General features: G+C 56.5%; 2 protein-coding genes and 1 long non-coding RNA gene across 5 annotated transcripts in view; 1 reads left to right on the forward strand and 2 right to left on the reverse strand.

Moving 5' to 3' along the window:
* Positions 1–1,947, forward strand: part of BICDL1 (BICD family like cargo adaptor 1) — a 104,510-nt gene extending 102,563 nt beyond the window's left edge. For both annotated transcript variants that reach the window (XM_042910971.1, XM_042910973.1), the window contains one exon: positions 409–1,947. In XM_042910971.1, coding sequence (XP_042766905.1) covers positions 409–570 — 162 coding nt within the window. In that variant the 3' untranslated portion in view covers positions 571–1,947. The remainder of the gene's footprint in view (positions 1–408) is intronic.
* Positions 1,948–2,565: 618 nt separating this feature from the next.
* Positions 2,566–4,468, reverse strand: LOC122203831. Its single transcript, XR_006195358.1, has 2 exons — positions 3,853–4,468; positions 2,566–3,737 (listed from the first exon to the last, which is right to left on the reverse strand). It is a non-coding gene; the product is annotated as an uncharacterized LOC122203831 (long non-coding RNA).
* Positions 4,469–4,486: 18 nt separating this feature from the next.
* RAB35 (RAB35, member RAS oncogene family) lies at positions 4,487–19,495 on the reverse strand. 2 transcript variants are annotated; one of them, XM_042910977.1, is made up of 6 exons: positions 18,943–19,176; positions 13,487–13,537; positions 10,684–10,807; positions 6,425–6,549; positions 6,211–6,335; positions 4,487–4,832 (listed from the first exon to the last, which is right to left on the reverse strand). In XM_042910977.1, exons 1-6 carry the CDS (start codon positions 18,992–18,994, stop codon positions 4,704–4,706), a joined length of 606 nt encoding a protein of 201 aa, XP_042766911.1. In that variant the 5' UTR covers positions 18,995–19,176; the 3' UTR covers positions 4,487–4,703. The 2 variants fall into 2 exon arrangements, with proteins under 2 accessions (XP_042766911.1, XP_042766912.1); XM_042910978.1 differs by lacking the exon at positions 6,211–6,335 and having other exon boundaries at positions 4,726–4,832; positions 18,943–19,495.

Consider the following 19,495-nt stretch of genomic DNA (forward strand, 5'->3'; position numbering starts at 1 on the left):
AAGAGCGCGGGAGGCAGGGCAGAGGAGGCCAGTCACAGGCAAGGCCTGGGTAGAGACAGGGAAGTAGCAGCGTGGGCCCGGGCCTGCCCTGCTCTGGGCTTGGAGCAGGGCCAGACCCGCGGTGGGGCCCGCCAAGCAGCCAAAGCCAGCAGGGAGACGCCCCAGGCCCTGAGGCTGAGGTGTCAGTGGCTCCTGTGCATCCGGGCATCATGTCTACATTTGCTGTCTTCTTGGTCGAGGCGGCCTGGCTGTGGCCCCGTTCAGTCATCTGGTCTCATCCCATCCTCCTCCTCCTCCTCTTCCTCATCATCATCTTGCGTCCTTCTGACATTTGCTCCCTGTCCCCGCCCCTGCCCCCGCGGCACCAGGTCGGAGCCCTGCTCAGCCCGTTCGCTCTGCCCTCTGCAGGATGACATGCACAGGGTCATTGACCGGCAGCTGATGGACACGCGCCTGAAGGAGCGGAGCCGGCCTGCTGCCGCCCTCTCGGGGGCCCGGGGCGCGGGGCGCGGGGACGAGCCCAGCACCGCCGAAGGCAAACGGCTCTTCTCGTTCTTCAGGAAAACTTAGGCTGGGAGGAGTCAGGCCAGCAAGGACGGGCGACTTTGGACTAGAGGTGACTGAAATGGGGTGCTTGCACGAGGGCTCCCCTGGGCCAGCTCGGCGGCCGCACTGCCCACCTACACCGGGGCCGAGTCGTCTGGGAGGGCCCACTCGGCCTCTGAAGGCTGCCCTCAGCAGAGGGATAGGCGGCAAGCCCTGTCCCCACTGCCAGGCCACACCCAGCCTGGGCTTCCCCTGGATCCGCTGTCGTTGAGCGGGGCTCAGGCTGTCTCCAGAGCGGGCCCTTGCTTGGGCTCTGCCACTCAGACCCAGTGGATCGCAGCCCACCCCGCCCACCCCTCAGTGGCTCCCGAATCCAACCCCAGGCACTGCTGCGCCCCGCCCCACCCCCAATTTTAGATTACGGGGAACAGAAGGAATGGAGGCTGTTCTCTGCATGCCTCAGGAGGCTGTCGTGGCCCCCAGCTGGCCTGAGCTGCGGGGGCCTGGTGCCTACAGGACACCGGGCCCATGGCTAAGCCTCCGTCTCTCCCCCCCAGCCTCTGGCCCAGGGAGTAAAGGGGGAAGCGGCTCCTCACCCACGTGCATGCACCTCTGCCCAGAGCACCTCTGCGGCAGGAGGCCCAGCCTGCAGGGCCCGACGGCCGGGGGCTCTTCTCTCGCACTCGGCCTGGATGGGCCTCAGCGGGGCTTGGCTGATGCCATCCCGAGCTCAGGAGGAAGGGCCCTGCCCTGCTGGCCACCACTGTTCTTCCTCCCTGGCCTCCAGGCCAGCCAGTGTTCTCATGGGCCCTCTGCAGGCTTTAGCCAATCCAGCCCTTTCCCCATCATGGGGCCAGAGCGAGGAGGGGGTCTCCTCCTCTTCCGGGGGCCCCCTGCTCCCCTCACACATACAAGGTGTTGGCTCAGCCGAGCGAGTCCAGGCCACAATGGCCCCAGAGGGGTCTGCAGTCAGCCACCTCCACCTCAAGGGCAGCACTGGCACCACAGGGCGTCTGCCTCCAGATACTGCCCGCCAGGCCTGCAGAAGGATGAATCCTGCAGCCTGCTGCTTCTGCTCCTTCCTCAGCAGCCATCCCACCTTCTCTGCTGAGGCCCTCACGCAGAGGCACCCCGGGCTGAGTCAGCCCGCAAGCTGCTTTACAAAGGATCATCTCCCTCCCGCACACGGGAAAAGCACAGCAGGGACGAGCGGAAAGAATGTACCTATAGATATGTACATACCACAGTGCTGTAATTTTGTATGTAGCAATCATGTAAATACATGTATGGATTTTATAATATACATATTCTATATAAATCTATAAAGGCATATTTTTAGAAAAACAGCGCACCACTGCTTCTTTTGAAAATAGTCTAAGAATAAAATGAGTTTCTACAGAGCCTCCCGCCTCCATCATTGGGTACCTGGAGGGCTTGTCTGGGCGGAACGCAGCTCACGTTTCAGAAGCGCCGCCAGCTGGCTGTGGTGGTAGAGGCACTAGTGAGTCCTTCACGCACATGGGAGCTCACCTCCCATGTTGGCGTGACCGGTGGGTGGATCCGGCCAGGAAGGGGCATCCTGTCTGTGACAGCCCTGTGGGGACCGCCTCCACGCCCGCCCGGGGCCCGGGCGCCCCGCCAGCGCTACAGCTGCCCGGCTATGGGCGGGCCCCGCCGGCACTGCTCCCCAAGCCTTGAGTGGGCCCTGCAGCTCGCCAGAAACCGAGCCAGAAAGAAATCACTGCTGCATCCTTCCAGGCACGTGGGGAATGAACACGGCACTTCCCGGGGCATCGTCCCACATGCGCTTCCCACCTGTGCGTCACACCAGAGGAGCTGCTCGACCTGGACCAGCCTTTTGTGGAGAAAGCAAACTTGGCTTCTGAAAGCATCCCTGGGCTTCAAAAGGCACCTGTGCTGGACTCCGACCAGAACAAACAAGAGCTGGATCCAGAGGGCGGGAAGAAACCGGGCCCACCCAGAGCACAGCTGGAGAGGAAATAGATCCTGGAAGAAAACTTGGCAGCTTGAACCTTTATTTTTAGTATTTTTTTAAAAAGCATAATTAGAAACTTTCAATACAGAAATAATCCTAGCAAACCATTTAAAAGTTTTGTTCGACAGGAATTTCACATCAGGTCCACCAGGACGTCGGTCTAGCCCTGTGAATCCCCCACCCCCACCCCCCATTCATGCGTGCAACACTCAGTGGGACAGGCACACCGTCGTCACCAAAATCACCCCACCACCTGGGTCTGGACAGCCAGTTGCCAGAGCCACGGTGCCTTCTTGCCTGGGCTGGAAACATCCAGGACCCCTTGCCCTTATTGCTTGAATCTGCAAGCACTGCCACACTGACGTCACGTGAGTGCTGCCCCCCCCCCCCCCACAGGACTGTGGTCATTCAGGGTGGCCACGCTGCACAGCACGGCTCCCCCAGGCCCAGGGCTCCCCCACCTCTGCAGGCGGCTCCAGCGAGGGCCTGGCCATGCAAGCACAGGCTTTTGGCAGTCTGGGGAAGTGGAGGGACAGGTCAGAAGAAACCCCCCGTCTTTATTGATTAAAAACCCATCGACAGTGTTAACATGGAAAATCTGCAGTGTGATGTGATTGTCCAGTCAGGGCTTTGCCTGGAAAATCGCCTAGGAAAGGAAATCCAACAAAACACATCATGGTGTTGAAATAAATTATTCCCAGGTTACGTGATCCTTTTAGGGGAAAGGTGAATGATGAAGTGTCCCACGAGGGACAGTAATCAAGTGCAGATGACCCTGGCTTTTTCCTCCAGGGGACCAGGATCAAAGCTGGCTGGCTCCCAGCCCCGGCTGCCATTCCTTCCCACCCGCTAAGAAATCCTCATGCCGCCTTTGTATTAAAACAGTTCTGTCACTGCTCCAAGGCTGCCTGCCGTCCACCTCCGAGGCGATGTCCCCACAGTCCAGCAGCCCCTGGCACCCACTCCTCAGATTCGAAGGTGCCTGGTGCCGCAACGGAGACCCAGGAAGTCGGTGGAAAGCCCTAGGCCGACAGACGGGGTGGGAGGTGCGGTCTCCTTTCCCACCAAGAACAGCCCGGGAGGCAAAGCTGCTCTGCCAGGAGCCAGCTTCAGCGCCAGGAAGCCATTCAGCTCTTCCAAAACCACCAGACCCGAAGCGCGGAGGCCACAATTTTTGCTGCTGTGCCAACCAAACCTCAGGAAGAGAAAGTGTGAGGAACTTAACCCATTTGATTTGCCTTCATTTTATCTGTAAAATAATGCTCCTCAGCACCTCTGCAAGCCCCATCCCTGCACAAACACACCCCTACCTTTCTGTTGGAACTGAAACAGGTTGGTAAAAATGAAAAGCCATGGCTCCCCTGGGTTTGTAATTCAGAGGCATCTAGAAGGCAGGACAAGAGACCTGGTGACCAAAAGGCAGGAGCAACTCTTTCTGCAAACCAAAAGGCTAGGCCTCTAATGGGAACCCCCAGGCCTACCTTGAGGCCGGGCTTTGCCCCAGCTGCCTGCCTGGATGGTTATGGGGGCGGGGTGGGGAGGGAAGGGAGCTGGCTTGGGAAGAGACTCGGCACAGGCCCCGGAAAGAGGGGAGACCCTACGTGCCGGAGGCAGAAGCCAGTGGCCTGTAGGCGAGAACAAGTAACACGGAAGGCCCACTCCACCAGCCCAGGTTGGCAAAAGATGTGGCTAGATCTCGATCTTGTCTCCTCGGGAGGTGGCTGGCAGTAGATGGTATGGGGAGGGGAGGGGAGGGTCTATTGCAGCAGGCTGGCATTAAGGAGGCAAAAGCCAGAGCAGGACGAGGGTGATGCGGCTGGTTAAAGCAATATACATTATGTACAAACTCTGGTTAATCAGTCCGCTCAGCTGGCAGCGTCCTCTCCAGGCCCAGGTGCCTTGGCTGGTGGGGTGGGGGGTGGAGGGAGGGGCGGGGGGGGGGGGGGGGTAGGGGCACCAGAAGGGAAGGGCAGGTCGTCCAACACCTTCTTGGCACTCAAGGGGGGGAGGGGAGGAAGTGCCAATGGCGCCTCCCAATACAAAAACGTGGAGAGAATTCTTTAAATAACGGCACGAAACTGAGACTGTCCCCGAGGAGCCCTGCGGGCCTCGGGCCGGGGAGCGGCTGCAGCGCAGTCTCTGCAGTGGGCTGGGTGGGCTATTAGCAGCAGCGTTTCTTTCGTTTACTGTTCTTCGTGAGCTTCACCACGTCGTTCTGTTGTTGCTGCTGCTGTTTCGCTAAGTTGTCCTTCTTTGCTCGGAGGACCAGTTCTGTGATGCAGTTGAACATCTGTGAGGACGAAAGAGACAGGGTGGGCCTCACAGCCGGCAAGGAGGCCCTGTCACTGTGCCGCCTCTGCTGGCCAGCACGGCCACCTCCTGGGCCCAGCTTCCTATTTCTACTCGTGAGGTTGTTGTATATGTACGTCCTCAAATGCTTCCTAGGGTTTGCTAAAGGTCAAAAAGGAACATCAAAGCCCCATGAGCTGTGTCTTGGGGAAGTCAATCTCGGGGATTTTCCAGTCTTTCTTTTAAAAAAAGAGAAAGAACCTCTCCAGCTAGAATCTTTGGACAAGACACCTGTTCTGGTGACAGGCCAGATGGACCCAGAGCCTGCCCACTCCATGCCGTGTCACTGTACATCCCGCCTAGAACCTTCCCCGGACCACCCCAAGATGTCCTTGTGGTGCCAGGACCCGGTGGAACCCCACCTGCCCGCCCGCAGTCCTCTCCTCCACACTGCCAGGAAAGGTACCAAGCACTTGTCATAATCTGTTTGTTACTCCTCACAACCTAGGGGTGGGGGAGAACGACTCTCACCCCACCCTGACCTACAGGAGGGACAGGTGGAACCTGGACAGGTTACATCACCGCCCAAGGTCACGCAGAAAGGACCCCATACTATGATCCCAAACCCGACTTTGACGCGCCCAGGCTCCCTGCCATTGTGCGGTCAGTGTCTGGGAAGCAGTGGGGATCCTGGCGTCCCTGGGTCTCCAGACACACACTGTGGGGCGGGACTCACCCGAAGCTACGAGCATGCCTGGCCTGCGCTTGTGGCTAAAGGTCCCACTTTTCTAACACAGACTCCCAACCACTCTCCAGCAGGCCTAGCAGGAGCGAAGCTGCCTCTGGCCGGAGGCTCAGCTGCTCTGCGGGGGATGTGCATCCCTGGGAGCCTCTGGGGGGGCTCGCAGCAGGCGCCAACCTGAACTCTGAAGGCCACAGGAAAGCAATTGGGTGTCTGCCGAGAGGCCGAGGCCCTAAGGAAAGCCTTGAGAACAGGAAGAGGTACCAATGGTGGGGCCGGGGAGGGCAGCGAGGCAGACGACTGAGTGGGAACCATGCGTGGCTGGGGTGTGGGACTGGTCTTGGCCTCTTACAAGTTGGGGGATATTCCTCAATTTGGAACCTCAGCTTCCTATATAAAATGTGGAAGTAACTTACGTCTGAGGCCTGTTGAGATATGAGCTAACACCACCTGTAAAGGGCCTAGCATAACGCATGCAGCAGGCACACAGTAGGGTACCAACAAACGGCAGTTACTATGATGTTTTCTGTCAGCCACCTGGGACTCTGGGCAGGCTAGAAGCAGAGAGACGAGGGCTGTGGCGGGACAGAGTTGGGCCCCACTCCCTCCCCCGTTGCCGCCCTGGCCCAGGCCTTACCTCTTCCACATTGACGTTCTCCTTAGCGCTGGTCTCAAACAACTGGATCCCCATCTGCCCCGCGAATTTGTAGGCATCTTCTGTTTCCACCACCTTCCGCTCAGGGTCGTCGTTCTTATTCCCCACTTCAAGGCAAAGCAAAGTCAGCCCGGCCCTGCAGGGCTCCCTGCCGCCCTCCATGCCTCCGTCCCCACCCCAGGGGGTCCAGCCTCACCTAATATCCGGCACACGTCATCACAGTTTTGGTTGATTTCATGAAGCCACCGCTTGACGTTGACAAAGGACTCAGCACTGGTGACATCATAAACCACGATGACCCCGTGGGTCCCCCGATAATACCTGTAGGGTCAGGATCTGTGTCAGAGCTTCAGCCTAGACCAGAACAGTCTCTTCACTAAGACCCGCCCGCCCACACCTGGACAGTGGCCAGGGAAATGGTGACGGACAAATGCTTTCCTGTAAGACCCCCAGCATCTGCCTTCCATCTGACCTCAGCTGACACCCTGGAACCGTGCCCCAACCGGGACACTCCGCAACACCGGTCCTCCCGCTTGTCCCCAAGGCACCAGTGAGTAGGAGTGGCCCCGAGGTGGCCAATCAAGTTGTTTGAGTCTGCCACCAGCCTGAAACTTCTTTGAAGTTCTTGTTTTATGTTTAAAATGCGAGTAATCCTTGTGTTTGAGGTCGTATCCTCACTGCCATCCTTGTTTTAACATTCAAAGATTTTCTCTCCTCAAACCTTAGTAAGGTGCCATTCCAAGAAGACACAATTTGTGAAGCCAACATCTCATTCGCTCCTCTGGGGGCAGGTGGACCCCTCCCTTCCGCCACTTTGGGCTCATCCCTGCCGGTGGCAGAGAGAGCATGGAAACAAGGCATCTGGGCACAGCTGGGAAGAGGGTGTCCCGGACGTGCCACCATCCAAATGTGCAGACCCCACGGCCTGAGGTCAGCCAGGTCTGAAAGGCAGGCGGACATAAACATTCCCCTCCAGACGGAGCGACCCCATTCATTTACACGGGTCGGATGGACGGAGGACGTTGACCCCATGCGACTCCAGGCCTTATCCGGGCTGAGCACTTGGCCAGGCTGCGGGAGAACAGCTCCTCCCGCACCACAGCCTTAGGAGGGAGCTGGCCACAGTGCGGGTGCAGCCACGTTCTCGCTACCCGCTCGCCGGCACTCTGACCACCTCTTCACTTTCTAGGCCCTGTCACAGGACAGAGGCTACCCTGGCTCCATCTCTGAAAGGCCGCGGGACCCCGGGAAGGTTACTGCATGCACCTCAGTGTGCCTGTTTCCTCAACTATGAAATGGACGTATCAGTACTCCCTCTTGAGATGGTGTGAGGAATAAAGAAGAAGATAGTTTGTGTTTTCACAAGGGCTGGTCGACAGTCAATGGCCAGGGGATGGTGCCTCTTTACCATCGTTACTATTCCTTCGGTGACAAGCTGGGACCCCTCAAACAGATGGAAGAAAACCACGGGAACAGCACACAAGGCAGCAGTGAAGGCAGCTTTCCCGAGCCGCGAGCAGAGGCAGGCCGTGTCGTGCTCTGGGGTCCAGCCCAGCTCGTGTCCCCTGCCCCGTCTCTCCACCCCTGCCCTGGGAGCCCAGCCAGGCGGACAGGCAAGCCGTGCAGGTGCCACGCCCTCAGACCAGCTCTCAGCAGCCACTGCTGGGAGCATCACCCGACTGGGCAGGAGTGCACACCGGGACCAGGGCGACAGACGACTGTCCCCCGCCAGCAGAGGTAGTGCGAGCAGGGGAACACGTTTCCGAGCGCTCCGTGCTGGACTACTGAAGATGCCAAAAAATGCTGAAAGGGGCTTTATCGGAGAGCGAGAACTAGTCTGAGGATGAGCTCTGACAAGGCGGGCACCAGTGTTTCTGGGCCTCCTGTCATCACTGCCACTGATAAAAAAAAAAAAAAAAGCACCCCCGCCCCCGCCACCTCCATTCAGCTTTGTGGCCGGCACAGCACCCAGCACTCTGCATCCACTGCTCTATTCATCTTCGCAGCAACCTGGTAGGACAAACAGGAGGGTCGCCATTTTACCAATGAAGACGTGCGGCTGAGTGGAGTGACCTACTGAAGTCACAGTGTCTGGGTCTGACTCCCAGTCCAAGGCCACAGGTACCAGAGGGGCTTCCCTTCCTGGTCACCTCACCGTCCGACACCTCGCTACTCACTCCTCCCCAACCTGCGCCCCAGTCGCGCCTCACAGGTTGGCAGACCCTCACTGCCAAGACAGAAGAAACGATGACAACAGGGCTCCTCGCCAGGCGGACAGGATGCAGTTTTGGTTTCTCTTTTCACGCCCTGACTCCGAGAAGGTCACGGCCCCAGTTCCTGAGAACAACTCCTGAACTCTTCCAAGACTCCTCCCTTCTTCACCTGCCACCCTCATCCTCATCAGGTCTTTCTGTGGCCCCTCGGCATGGCCTGCGGCACAGAGGAGGGGACCACATGATGGAGCTTCCCCAGCTTCCCCAGACGGGCAAGGCGGCCAGCAGGGGCTGAGCCGGTGCCCACCGGCCACCACCATGCAGCGCCGCCCCCTTCTCGAGCACCCCGAAACACACACACACACACTGCCCCCGGGCAGCTGGGCAGCTCCAGCGTCCCCAACAGCTCACCCGCTTCCCACCGCGCGCCCTGGAGGGAGCTGACCTCACGGAGGTCGGGGGCTCCTCTGCACCCCAGCCCACTGCCCTGCCCGAAGCCCTTCTCATGGCCACGGGCCCAGGATTATCAGCCACCCTCAGTTTCCTGAGTGGAGACACCAGATCATCTGCCTCAGCCCCAGTCCCTTGGGGTGGGAGCCGGCAGAGAACAGGGCCGCAGACTGAACGAGAAGGCGAGAGCTTTGGCATCAAATGGACCTCAATTTAACTCCTGACTAACCAACCAAACTAAATTACTTTACCCTCTCTGGGCCTCAGCTTTCTTGTCCATAAAATGGACATAATCACAGGACCCTTTATTCGAGATTAAGTGAAATGAACTAGGTAAAATCCCAGCTCAGAGTAAAGACATGTGGGGTCAGTGCGCAGGCCTCCTGACCCACAAAAGAAGTCTCGTGCAGGTCTGGACGGACGCTTGGGCTGCCCGTGACATCCATTCTACCCCAAGGAGCCTTGACCCTGGCTGCCCTCCTTAAGGTCTTGCTGGCAGTTGCTACAACACATGGGGACTCAGGCAGCTCACTAGCAAGTAGTCAGAGAGCTGTACTGGGCAGCCCCAGAACCGGGGACCCGTGGGGTCTGGGGAGTCACAGGCCATGGCACAAAGGTGCTCAACCACGGCTGGCCCAGGGACAGAAGCCCCTCCAGCTCAGGGTCTGCTCAGGCTCCAGCACCTCGAACCAGGGCCACCCACCCACTGGCATAGCCCCCTCTCCCTGCCTAGCCAGCACCCCTGAGAGTCCCCCAACACTCCCTCCCCACTGGAACCTCTGGGGGGAGACAAAGGAGAGGCCTACCAAAGAAGCGATACTACACGCCGGACACGCGCTCCTACTCTGCACAAACCACAGCATGGAGCTCACGCTCTGTGCTCACTGAGGGCAGGACCCTCTCAGAAGTTCCCTCATCCGTAAAATGGGGAAGATAATGGCACCGACTACAGAAAGCTCAACGGGATCATCCATGTGAAGCCCAAGCACAGAGGACGTGGCACACAGGGATGCAGCATTAAAGCAAATTCTAAGGCGAGACCCTCTGGAAAACTGAAGCACAGAGAGTTTAGGCAACTTGCCCAAGGTCACACAGTAGAACAGAAATATAAATTCTGAACTGTCTTCAAAGCCCTGCTCCTTCCTGGAACCTTTTCTACTAACGGCCCGAGAACCAAGACCCCCTTTATAGGACCCCTGCTGTCTGGCGCTCCAGCTGGGTTCCCCTCGTGTTCACAGCTAAGGACTACAGCAGCAGCAAAGACAGGCAATCCACTGGGGGAGCCAGGTTCCCAGTAATGGCTTTGGGGAGGCAGAGGAGAGGTCTCACAACGGCCTCCTCTGTACCAGTGCCCTTCCAGACTTCTCAATGGAGAGAAGCCTCCTCTTAAGAAGTCAAACAGGTGACAGGAGCCTGCACAGCGACCCAGCCTGTCACAGCTGGCACCTAACAAGAGTAACTCACTAAGCATCTGACCACCTAGGAAGCCAGCATCACTGTTATCCCATTTTCCATACAAAGGAACTGAAAGCCAGAGGGTAAGCTGACCAGCTGGTCTCTCCTGCCAGCTCCAGAACCAGGGCCCAAAGCCACAGGCAACAGCCGTACCTCATTCCCCACCCACCCCCCCCCCACCCCGCAACCAAACGCCAGCAACTGCAGCCAGTCCAGAACCCCCTCTGGACAGCTCAAGGGCCCATCTCAGGGACATCTCTATGATTTGGGACACCTGACACTGCATATGAGTGTAGGTGGCCAAGAGTCGGAAGGGGACTGGGCCGGCCTGACTCACGTGGAGGTGATGGTGCGGAAGCGTTCCTGCCCGGCCGTGTCCCAGATCTGCAGCTTCACTTTCTCCCCATTGATCTCCACAGTCCGAATCTTGAAATCCACTCCGATTGTGGTGATGTAGCTGCCTGCACACACATGCACATTAGCAAGGCCCACAGGGTGCCCATCAGACGTGTCTTCACCTGCACGGGTGACTCTGGCCTCCGCAATCCCTCCCTACTCACTCTTTGTGCCCAGCACTTTTGCGGCCCCAGGGACACAGCCCTGAACAAGAAGAAATTCAAGGTCTGGGGGTGCCTGGGTGGCTCAATCAATTAAGCATCCGACTAGATTTCAGCTCAGGTCACGATCTTACGGTTGGTGAGATCAAGCCCTGTGTCGGGCTCTGGGCAGACAGCACAGAGTCAGCTTGGGATTCTCTCTCTGCCCCTTCCCTGCTTGCCCTCTCTCTCAAAATAAATTAATAAACTTAAAAAACAACAACAACAAAAAAACACCAAGGTCCACATCCAGATGGAGCCCTCAGTGGAGGTGAGGGCAAGAGACAGGATACAATAAAACAAAGTGATAAGGAAGGCAATTTCAACAGTGATGAGCACCACAAAGGAAGTAAAACCGGGAGGAGACGGGAGGAGACAGGCTCCTTTCGTTAGAGGGGCTGGCGCGGACATGTTAGCAGTGGCCTGAGAGTGGAGGGGCACCCAGGACACACTCCGGGTTTTTTTTCTGTGCCGCTCCAAATGCTGTAAATGACCCACAACATTGACTTCCTAACACACAAGTCATGACCTGTGTTTTGGAAAACACTGCTCTAGGCAAAGGAGATAATCACAAAAATAGCAACAGCAAGGGGGGAGAGGGTGTCACATGAGGTCAAGCACGTGGTGGGAAGCAGGTAGGGGGACGCGAGGCCAGATCTCAGGGCTTTTGTGCCATTTTCGCAAGCTTGGACTTTCTCTTGTGTGTGGCAGGGAGGCACTGAAGGGTTTGAATCAGAGCATGAACCACATTGTAAATAGTTCTCTTTGGGCATCTGTGTGAAAGACTGAGTTGAAGAAAAAAGTCTAGCCAACGTCACATTCCCATCCAGGATGATGAAGAGCACACATTCACACTCCGCTTGGGGCTTCCTGTGTAACGCGGTGCTGCAGACAAGACGCACACACACACACACACCTGACAATATGGGGTGTGACAAGTGTATAGGAGGGGTCAAAGTGCAGGGTGGGGTAGAAATCAAGGAAGGCTTTGGAGAGATAGTCACACTTAGGCCTGGCTTGAAACAAAAGGTACAATTTCCAAGGTTGAGAGAAGCTGCGGGGGGAGTTGGGGGGGGGGGGGAAGGGGGGGGAAGGGGGCGGGCAGTGATCCCAGCACCTAGTGGGCAGAGAGCCCAGGGATGCTGCTTGACATCCTTATGCACAGGACAGCACCTCCCACAAGGAACCACAGGGCCCCGAGATCAATGGTGCCAATGTGGGGAAACGCTGGTAGAAACTGCCCACATGAGAAGGCTGCTGAGGCTTTCAAACACGGGAAAGACCCTGCCAGAGCCACGACGGACTGAGCCATCGGGTATGGGGTGGGCAGAAGCTGCTGTAACACTTTAGACAGAACAACAACGGTCTCAGCTAGGACACTGGTGGTGGAAATAGGAGAGAGACTGCATAGGAGACGAGAGCTGAAAGGGCCTGGGGGGTGGAGCACGAGGCACACAGGAGCAAGAGAGGTGCTCCCAGACATGAGCAAGGGCCCAGCAGTTACTGCTCTGGAACAGAAAATACAGCGACAACCAACCACCGCTACTTCTTGAGTGTTAGTCCAGGCACCAGGACTTGTGACGTCTCGCAATAACCCTCTGTGGGAGGAACGATGAGCAGTCCCATTTTACAGATGAGCAGAGACTCGGTCACACAGGAAGACGGCCCAAGCCATCATCACAGCACCAGGGCTGCTGTCTGGAGAAACCCACCTCTCCACCAGGAGGGAAGTGTCAGCCATGTAATCACTTCCTAATTGTAGCTCGCCACCCAGCCACAGCGTATGCATTCTCAACAACAGAGTCACGTTCAGTCCTTGATCAGAGAGACCAAGCTGAAGCCTCTGCGATGAACCTGACGTATTCAACAAACAAAAACATGTCCAACCTCACCAGTGATCAGGAAAATACAAATTTAAATGACAACACTTTTTGCCTCTTGGCAAAAAGTCAAAATTGACAAGGGGCACTTTTGACCCCTTCAGGGGTACCGTCACTTAGCACTCCTTTGAAAGACAAGTTGGCAGTTTTCAATGCATATACCCCCTGACCTAGTCACTCCACTTCTATACAAGGATAAACACACAGTGCATCCCAGCCAATGCATCACTTAAAATAGAAGCAGCCAGAAAGCACGCACACATCGAGAGCGCTGCTGATGAATGATGAACCAGAGGTCTGCTAGAGATGGGGAAGGATGGTCCTGGATATGCTGAAGGGAAGGCCGGTTGCTGACCCACCACATGTGGAGTTAAAAAAAAGAAAAAAGTCAAAAGACACACACCATGCTGGACAGAGGCTACCAGGGTACCAGAGCAGGGGCACGGGAAGGGGTAGCTTTCATTCTTCACCTCACTATTTGAAATTTTACACAGGCACGTGCTAACTCATAGTATTTAACTTTTCTTTCTTTCTTAAATGTTGGGGCACAGAAAGTCTCTGGGTAGAAAAGGGATAGGCCTACAAAAGGATTTTTTGGACAAAACAGACCGGAAAAGGAATCTCAAACCCAATATACCCAGCAGCACCCCAGGGGCACACTCACCTGAGAAAGTGTTGTCTGCAAAACGTAACAGTAAACTGCTCTTGCCCACACCTGCAAGAGAGAACGCAGGAGATGAGAGGGGGCACGGGTCCCTCCCTCTAACCCAGTCAGTCCTTCAGGGAGATGGCACCCAAGTGCTAGGGGCGCCTGCTTGGGTGGCTCTGTCAGTTAAGTGTCCAACTCCGTGATCTCGGCTCAGGTCATGATCTCAGTTCGTGGGATCAAGCCCCAGCTCAGGCTCTGCGCTGACAGCGTGGAGCTTCCTTGGGATTCTCTCCCTCCCTCTCTGCCCCTCCTCCACTTGAGCCTGTGCGGGTTCTCTCAAATAAATAAACTTAAAAAAAAAAAAAAAAAAAGGAGCAGTTCAACAGACCCATCTCCCACCACAATCCTGCTTTTATCTCCCAAACCGGCCACACACCAAGAACATCTCTCCCACCCAATCTCTGACCTTTTCCTCTGTGCTGGTGTGAGATAAGCTGTCCCAAATCCCCTGGGGAGAGATGAGAAAGGGGCTCATGCCCAGGCCCTGTGCTGATGAAACCCAGAGGAAGACACCAGAGAACAAAAATAAAGCAGGGGGAAGGTTAGCCAAATGACACTAGCCCCAAAGTATGTCTAAAACACGGTCCCTAGAAAAGCGTACAGTGTGTGGGGCTTCAGTCTGTGGACAGCATGAGCCAAGGAATTGTGGTGCTAGAAGGGACCTTTGAGATCATCAGGGCCATTTTGCAGGTGAGAAAACGGAGACCTAGACAACACAAACCAACTGCCAGCCATCTTCCCCCTGAGGTCACTGCCAGCTGGATGGATGGGGCAGGAGTATCTGCCTTACAGCTGTCAGCCCAACAGCCCACGTGTGCTCAGACCATTTCACTTATTGTGGCATCCCCCGGCATCCTTGTTCCGAGAACAAGCAGAATGCCATAAGCATGGCTTCCCTTTACTTCAGCACACAGCAGCTTTAGCCTGGGCATCCGCTTTGTCTCCCCGTGTCCCATCCCCTACCCCTGCCACCCCTAAGGCCAACGGGGTGAACCGACCACAGAAGGAAAGAATCCATACACACAGAGTTCCATGTCCAGTGGGCACTTTGATGCTCCTGTAATTCCCACTGTGTCTCTTCAGGTAAGGTACCTGAGGCTCTAGGCAGCTAAGCAGCTGGCCTTCAGGGCCTCTGCAGGGAAGGGGGGGGGGGGCTGAGCTGTGAATCCAGGAGGATCACCTCCAGGGCTCTACGGCTCCTTCCAATACATACTGCAAGGGGAGTCTTCCTGAGTCTCTTTCAGGAAGTGGAAATAAAAAGATCCCAAAGGGGTTCGTGCATCTCACTCTTAGATTTGTAGCAGCAGCACTCCCAATGCCAGACATGAGGAGATCTTAAACTAGGGTCTCAGGAGCCCCCAAACTAAGTGCAAATTTGTGGGGAGGAGCCCACAGCATTCATCAGAGGCTGCCTCCGCCCCCATCCCCTGCTGTTTCTCTAAAGCTAACCAACCCCAGACACCCTCTCTGGTATCTCTTCTGGGGACTTCTTCAATGAAGAAGTGAGTTGTCGAGGGATACCCAGAAGAACTTGTTTCATGGAGCAAACCTGGGCCTTGCCTTCCCAAAGACAGGCCGGGGGTGCGGCTCTGAGCAGGCGGGTGCTACACCCACCATACCTGCTGCCCCGTGCCTGCAGCGCTCTCGCTCAGAGCCACTTCCTCATTGCTGCCTCTGCGAGGCTTCCTGCCGAACCCAAGGAGAGCCCGAGTCCTGGGCTGGGTCCCTCACGGCGCTCTGCCCAGCGCCAACACCCCATCAGCCCTGCCGGCTCCCTGGCTTCCTCCTGGAACCCTCTGGTCCGCTTACTCAGCTAAAATCTGTGTCTGGGCCACTAGCCGTGAGTTCCTCTAGGAAGGAGATCTTGCCTCCCTCACCCTGGACATTTACAGAGCTGGAAGCTGGGCCCAGCACTTAGTAGACACCAACAAAGCACTGTTTAATGAATTTAGGACTAAACAAATGGCAATCGCACTGACAGCTATGCCATCTAATGCTGTGACTGCAGCATTCACAGATGCCGAAGCAATGGTTTTCAAACTTTGGGCGGGGGGCGGGGGGGGGGGGGGGCAGCAGAATCCTTTTTCAAACTTGAATTTTATGTGACTCCCGGATACCTACAACAGGGAAGGAGGAGGTTCTCTCTGTAAGAAGCAATGGAGCAGCAACATACCCTCCAGCTTGGCCTCTGTGAGTCCCCTTCACTCACCCCTATGCTCTGCAGAGCTGCTGAAAACCACCAGGCTGCAGAAAGACCACTACAGTCACCACAGTAACTGCTGCTTTGGGCCTGACACCAACCTCCGGCATTGCTCTTCCCTTTGAAAGGAAGAGAAATCCACCCTGAGAAATGACATCTCCTAAATACCCCCAGAAGAAGCCTCATTGGGAAAACACACTACTTCCATTCATCCCACAGCACTGGCTTGAGAGAGGTAGTGACCAGTCTACCTTCACAGCTGAAGTCAAGGGCTTCCCAAGGGCCATACCCAGCATGAAACCCAACCAGCCCAGCCCCATCACCTTCTACACTGCAAAGAGCACCGGCCCCCGCACTCAATGCCTCCTGGAAGCCAGGAGACAGATTTATTTGACAAACACCATAGAGGCCCCTCTCAGTCATCACTGCTCTCCCCTGCTCTCTGCCTCTTGGCCTCCACAGATGCTCTGGTTCTCAAAAAGCCCCCATAAGAGTCCCGCCTTCAGCCCCACTCTGTCTCAGCTTTAGTTCTGGACTGTTGGAAACCCTTACACCTTCGAGTAACGCATTCACAACTTTAATCCTGGCTCAGCCACCGACTCACTGTACAACCTCAGACAAGTCACTTCCTCTCTCTGAGCCTCAGCTCAGAGCGCCTCTATGAAGTAAAAGGCTTTAACCAGTTCTCTGACAGCCACTCCAGTGTCCAGAGTCTAAGAATAAGGATGGCTGCCCCCAACGATCATGTGAAATGCTGTTACATATCAGACGTGATGTCAGAAGAGCCTAAGAGAAAGCGTAGACCCTTAGCCATAAAGAGCTGCAAACTATGAGGAAATGTATTCCAGAAGTGTGTACGATGTAGCAGAGTGAGAAGAATTCTAGATTTATAAGGAAAGAAACGAACATTCATCGAGGGCCCTCATTTGCCAGGCCTGACACCAGCTGCTCACGTACAGCACCAACGTGCGTCGACCCCAGCTTTGCCTGTGACGGGCAGTGCGACTTCAGGCAAGTCAGCTCCTCTGAGCCTTAGTTTCCTTATGTGACAGATCACACAGGCAGCGGGTGAGAACCAGATGAGCGTCTGTGACATCATTTGATAAACCTTCAGGAAGCCTCCACATAAGGAGCCAGTCCAGGGCAGTGCCCGACGTCCAGTTCCTCGCTCAGGTGCCAAGCTCAGTCCGAACTTCCATGGCTACCATCTCCCAGGCTCATAAGCGTCTGGCTTTGACTCCCGTACACGACGTAGTTCTACAAGCTCAGACTGAACTAGGAGCCAGCATGTAACTTAGGGAGTCTTCTCCCACACCTGACTTCTGAGTGAAAAATCAATACCCCAGCCAAAACCGACTGTGAGAAAGGGGGCCAGAACCATCCCCCGGCTTTTACAGAGAAAAGCCAACAAGCCGCATCTTCTTGCTGAGCTTATGCTTTTCATTTTTGGATGTCAACACACAAGCCCTAGATGTCTTGCAGACGGATAGGGACCCCTGACCACGGTAGGCTTACTTTAATTCCAAAAGGGAGAGAAAATCACCCTAGTATCAGTCCCTGGGAACCAAGGCCGGGGCCGAAATCAAATCCCGCTAAGGCTTAGCCTTGGGACCCTGAGGAATGCCAGAGGCTATCTCCAAGAGTGAGTCTACGCAGCTTGTCTGGTTTTCTTTTATTCAAACCACAATGAATCCATCCTCCACCCATCTAACTCCTTCCTTGACCACAGCTACTCTGTGTCTCCCTTCTTGGCTCCTAACTTTTCCCCCTTACCTCTCCCTTCCACCAGTCACCACAGAAACCTCAACCGTCTTTCACCGGATCCAAACCACCAACCACATCCCAATCTAGCTTCACAGTGAGACCAAAACTCCCTCACTTCCACGGCCCGGTGTCACCCAACACTCCTCCCAGGGTCTTACAACTCCTTTGATTGGTCCCCTCTTTCCTGAAAAATCCATGGGCTCCACCACCAACCTGGCATCTGCCTATAACTCCCTTGCCCACACTCAACTCAGGTCTGGTCTATAAACTTGGCCTGTTTCCAAGCCTCCTTCCCCATCATAAAATCCCAGCACCTCAGCTATGTTCCCATAAACCTCCCAAGGCCTGCCTCCCTGACCTCTTGGTCACCCCATAAACCTGCTTACCTGCCACACTCCAAACACCTCTAAAACCCTCCACCCTTTCCCAGAAACCAACCTATCTTTTACAAGGATACTTAACATTCATTCATTCATTCATTCATTCATTCAACAAATGTGTATCAGGCGCCTACTGGGTGCAAAGCACTGCACCAGGCCCTGGAGAAGGGGCAGTGCACCGAGCTAGGAGCTCTCCAAGAGTGTATATATGGTCAAAGCCTTTTTGTAATATTGGCTGACCCACCTCCAATATCCATCTAGTAGACAAGTATGTAAAAGCAAACACGTACTGAGCACTCACTACCTACCAGGCACTGTTCCCAACACTATGTGTGCATTATCTCACTGAATACTCCAGTCAGCCCTGTGAGGCAGATCCTACTATTACTCCATTTTACAGATAGGGAAACAGAACCATACAGACAAAATAATTCAACAGGAATGTGCCAGGCCCAGTGCGAGGTAATCCCAAAAGGTAAGTCCTGGGGATATCCCCATTTCTCAGAGGAAGAAACTGAGGCTTACAAAGGGCACTAACAATCACATCAATAGCTACCATCTACCTAGAGCTGACTTTACACCGGGTTGGGCGCTAAGCTCTTTGCCAGCTTTATCTCATCAAATACTCATACCACCCCAGCGAGGCAAGTCCCCACTTCACGGATGAGGGAACTGAGGCTCTCAAAGGCGAAACAACTTGCCCAAGGTCACAGAGTGAGGAAGCTGGGAGTCCCAGAACTCGAACCCGGGTCTCTCCAAGTCCAGACATCGCGCGACTTGACCAAGGTCACACGTGAGACAGGGGAAGGCGCGGCAAGGGGATCCGGCGCCCCAGCCCCGACCCCAGCGCGCCCTGCGCGCCCGGCCCCTCCGGTCCGCAGCCCGGTGCCCCAACCTCACCTCCAGGCCGCCCGTAGCCCCTCGGCGCGCCCCTGGGGCCAGCGGCCGCCGGGCAGCCCCGCCCCGCGCGGGCCGGCACCTCCCCGCCCGCCTGCCCGCCCGCCCCGAGGCCCCCGTGGGCCGCGCCCGGCAGGGCCCACGCCACCTCCGGCCGCCGCGGCCCTCACCGCTGTCGCCGATGATGAGCAGCTTGAAGAGGTGGTCGTAGTCCCGGGCCATGGCGGGCGGGGGAGGAGCGCGCGGGCGGGCGGGGTCGGTGCTGGCCTCGCGATCCGCAGCTCCCTCCGGGCTGCTTCAGCAGCGGCGGATCCACTTCCCGAACAAACAGCCGGAACTGACAGAAACACCTCCCTCCGCTCCCCCTCCTCCTCCTCCTCCTCCTCCTCTTCAGCAGCCGCCGCCGCTGCCACCGCCTCCCTTCTTCCCGCCCCGCCCCGCCAGTGCGCAGGCGCAGCTCCTGGCACCGCCTTTGCGCAGCCGCAGCCGCGGCCAGCCGCGCCCTCTCCGCGCTCCCGCACCGCGCAGGCGCCTTAGTGAGGTCCCGCGGGCGCGGGCTTGCCTTCCTTACGTCTTGTCGGCTAATGTCGCTGCAGCTGCCCGCGGCCCCGGGTGCTTGGAAAGCGGAGGTGCCGTGGAGCCGTGAAGGACGCCGAGAGCGCCGGAGAAGCCCGGCCGTGGCCCGGGACGGACTGACTCCTTCATCTTCAAGAGCCGCAGGCG

This window comes from Panthera leo, chromosome D3 (genome assembly GCF_018350215.1).
Source record: "Panthera leo isolate Ple1 chromosome D3, P.leo_Ple1_pat1.1, whole genome shotgun sequence".
NCBI lineage: Eukaryota > Metazoa > Chordata > Mammalia > Carnivora > Felidae > Panthera > Panthera leo.

Excerpts from the sequence above, each read along its gene's own strand:
- RAB35 (XM_042910977.1), bottom strand. The coding sequence starts at position 18,994 with ATGGCCCGGGACTACGACCACCTCTTCAAGCTGCTCATCATCGGCGAC. Across the intron at positions 13,538-18,942 it reads GCTCATCATCGGCGACAGCG|GTGTGGGCAAGAGCAGTTTA; the intron begins GTGAGGGCCGCG and ends TCTCTCTTGCAG. Across the intron at positions 6,550-10,683 it reads TTCCGCACCATCACCTCCAC|GTATTATCGGGGGACCCACG; the intron begins GTGAGTCAGGCC and ends CTGACCCTACAG.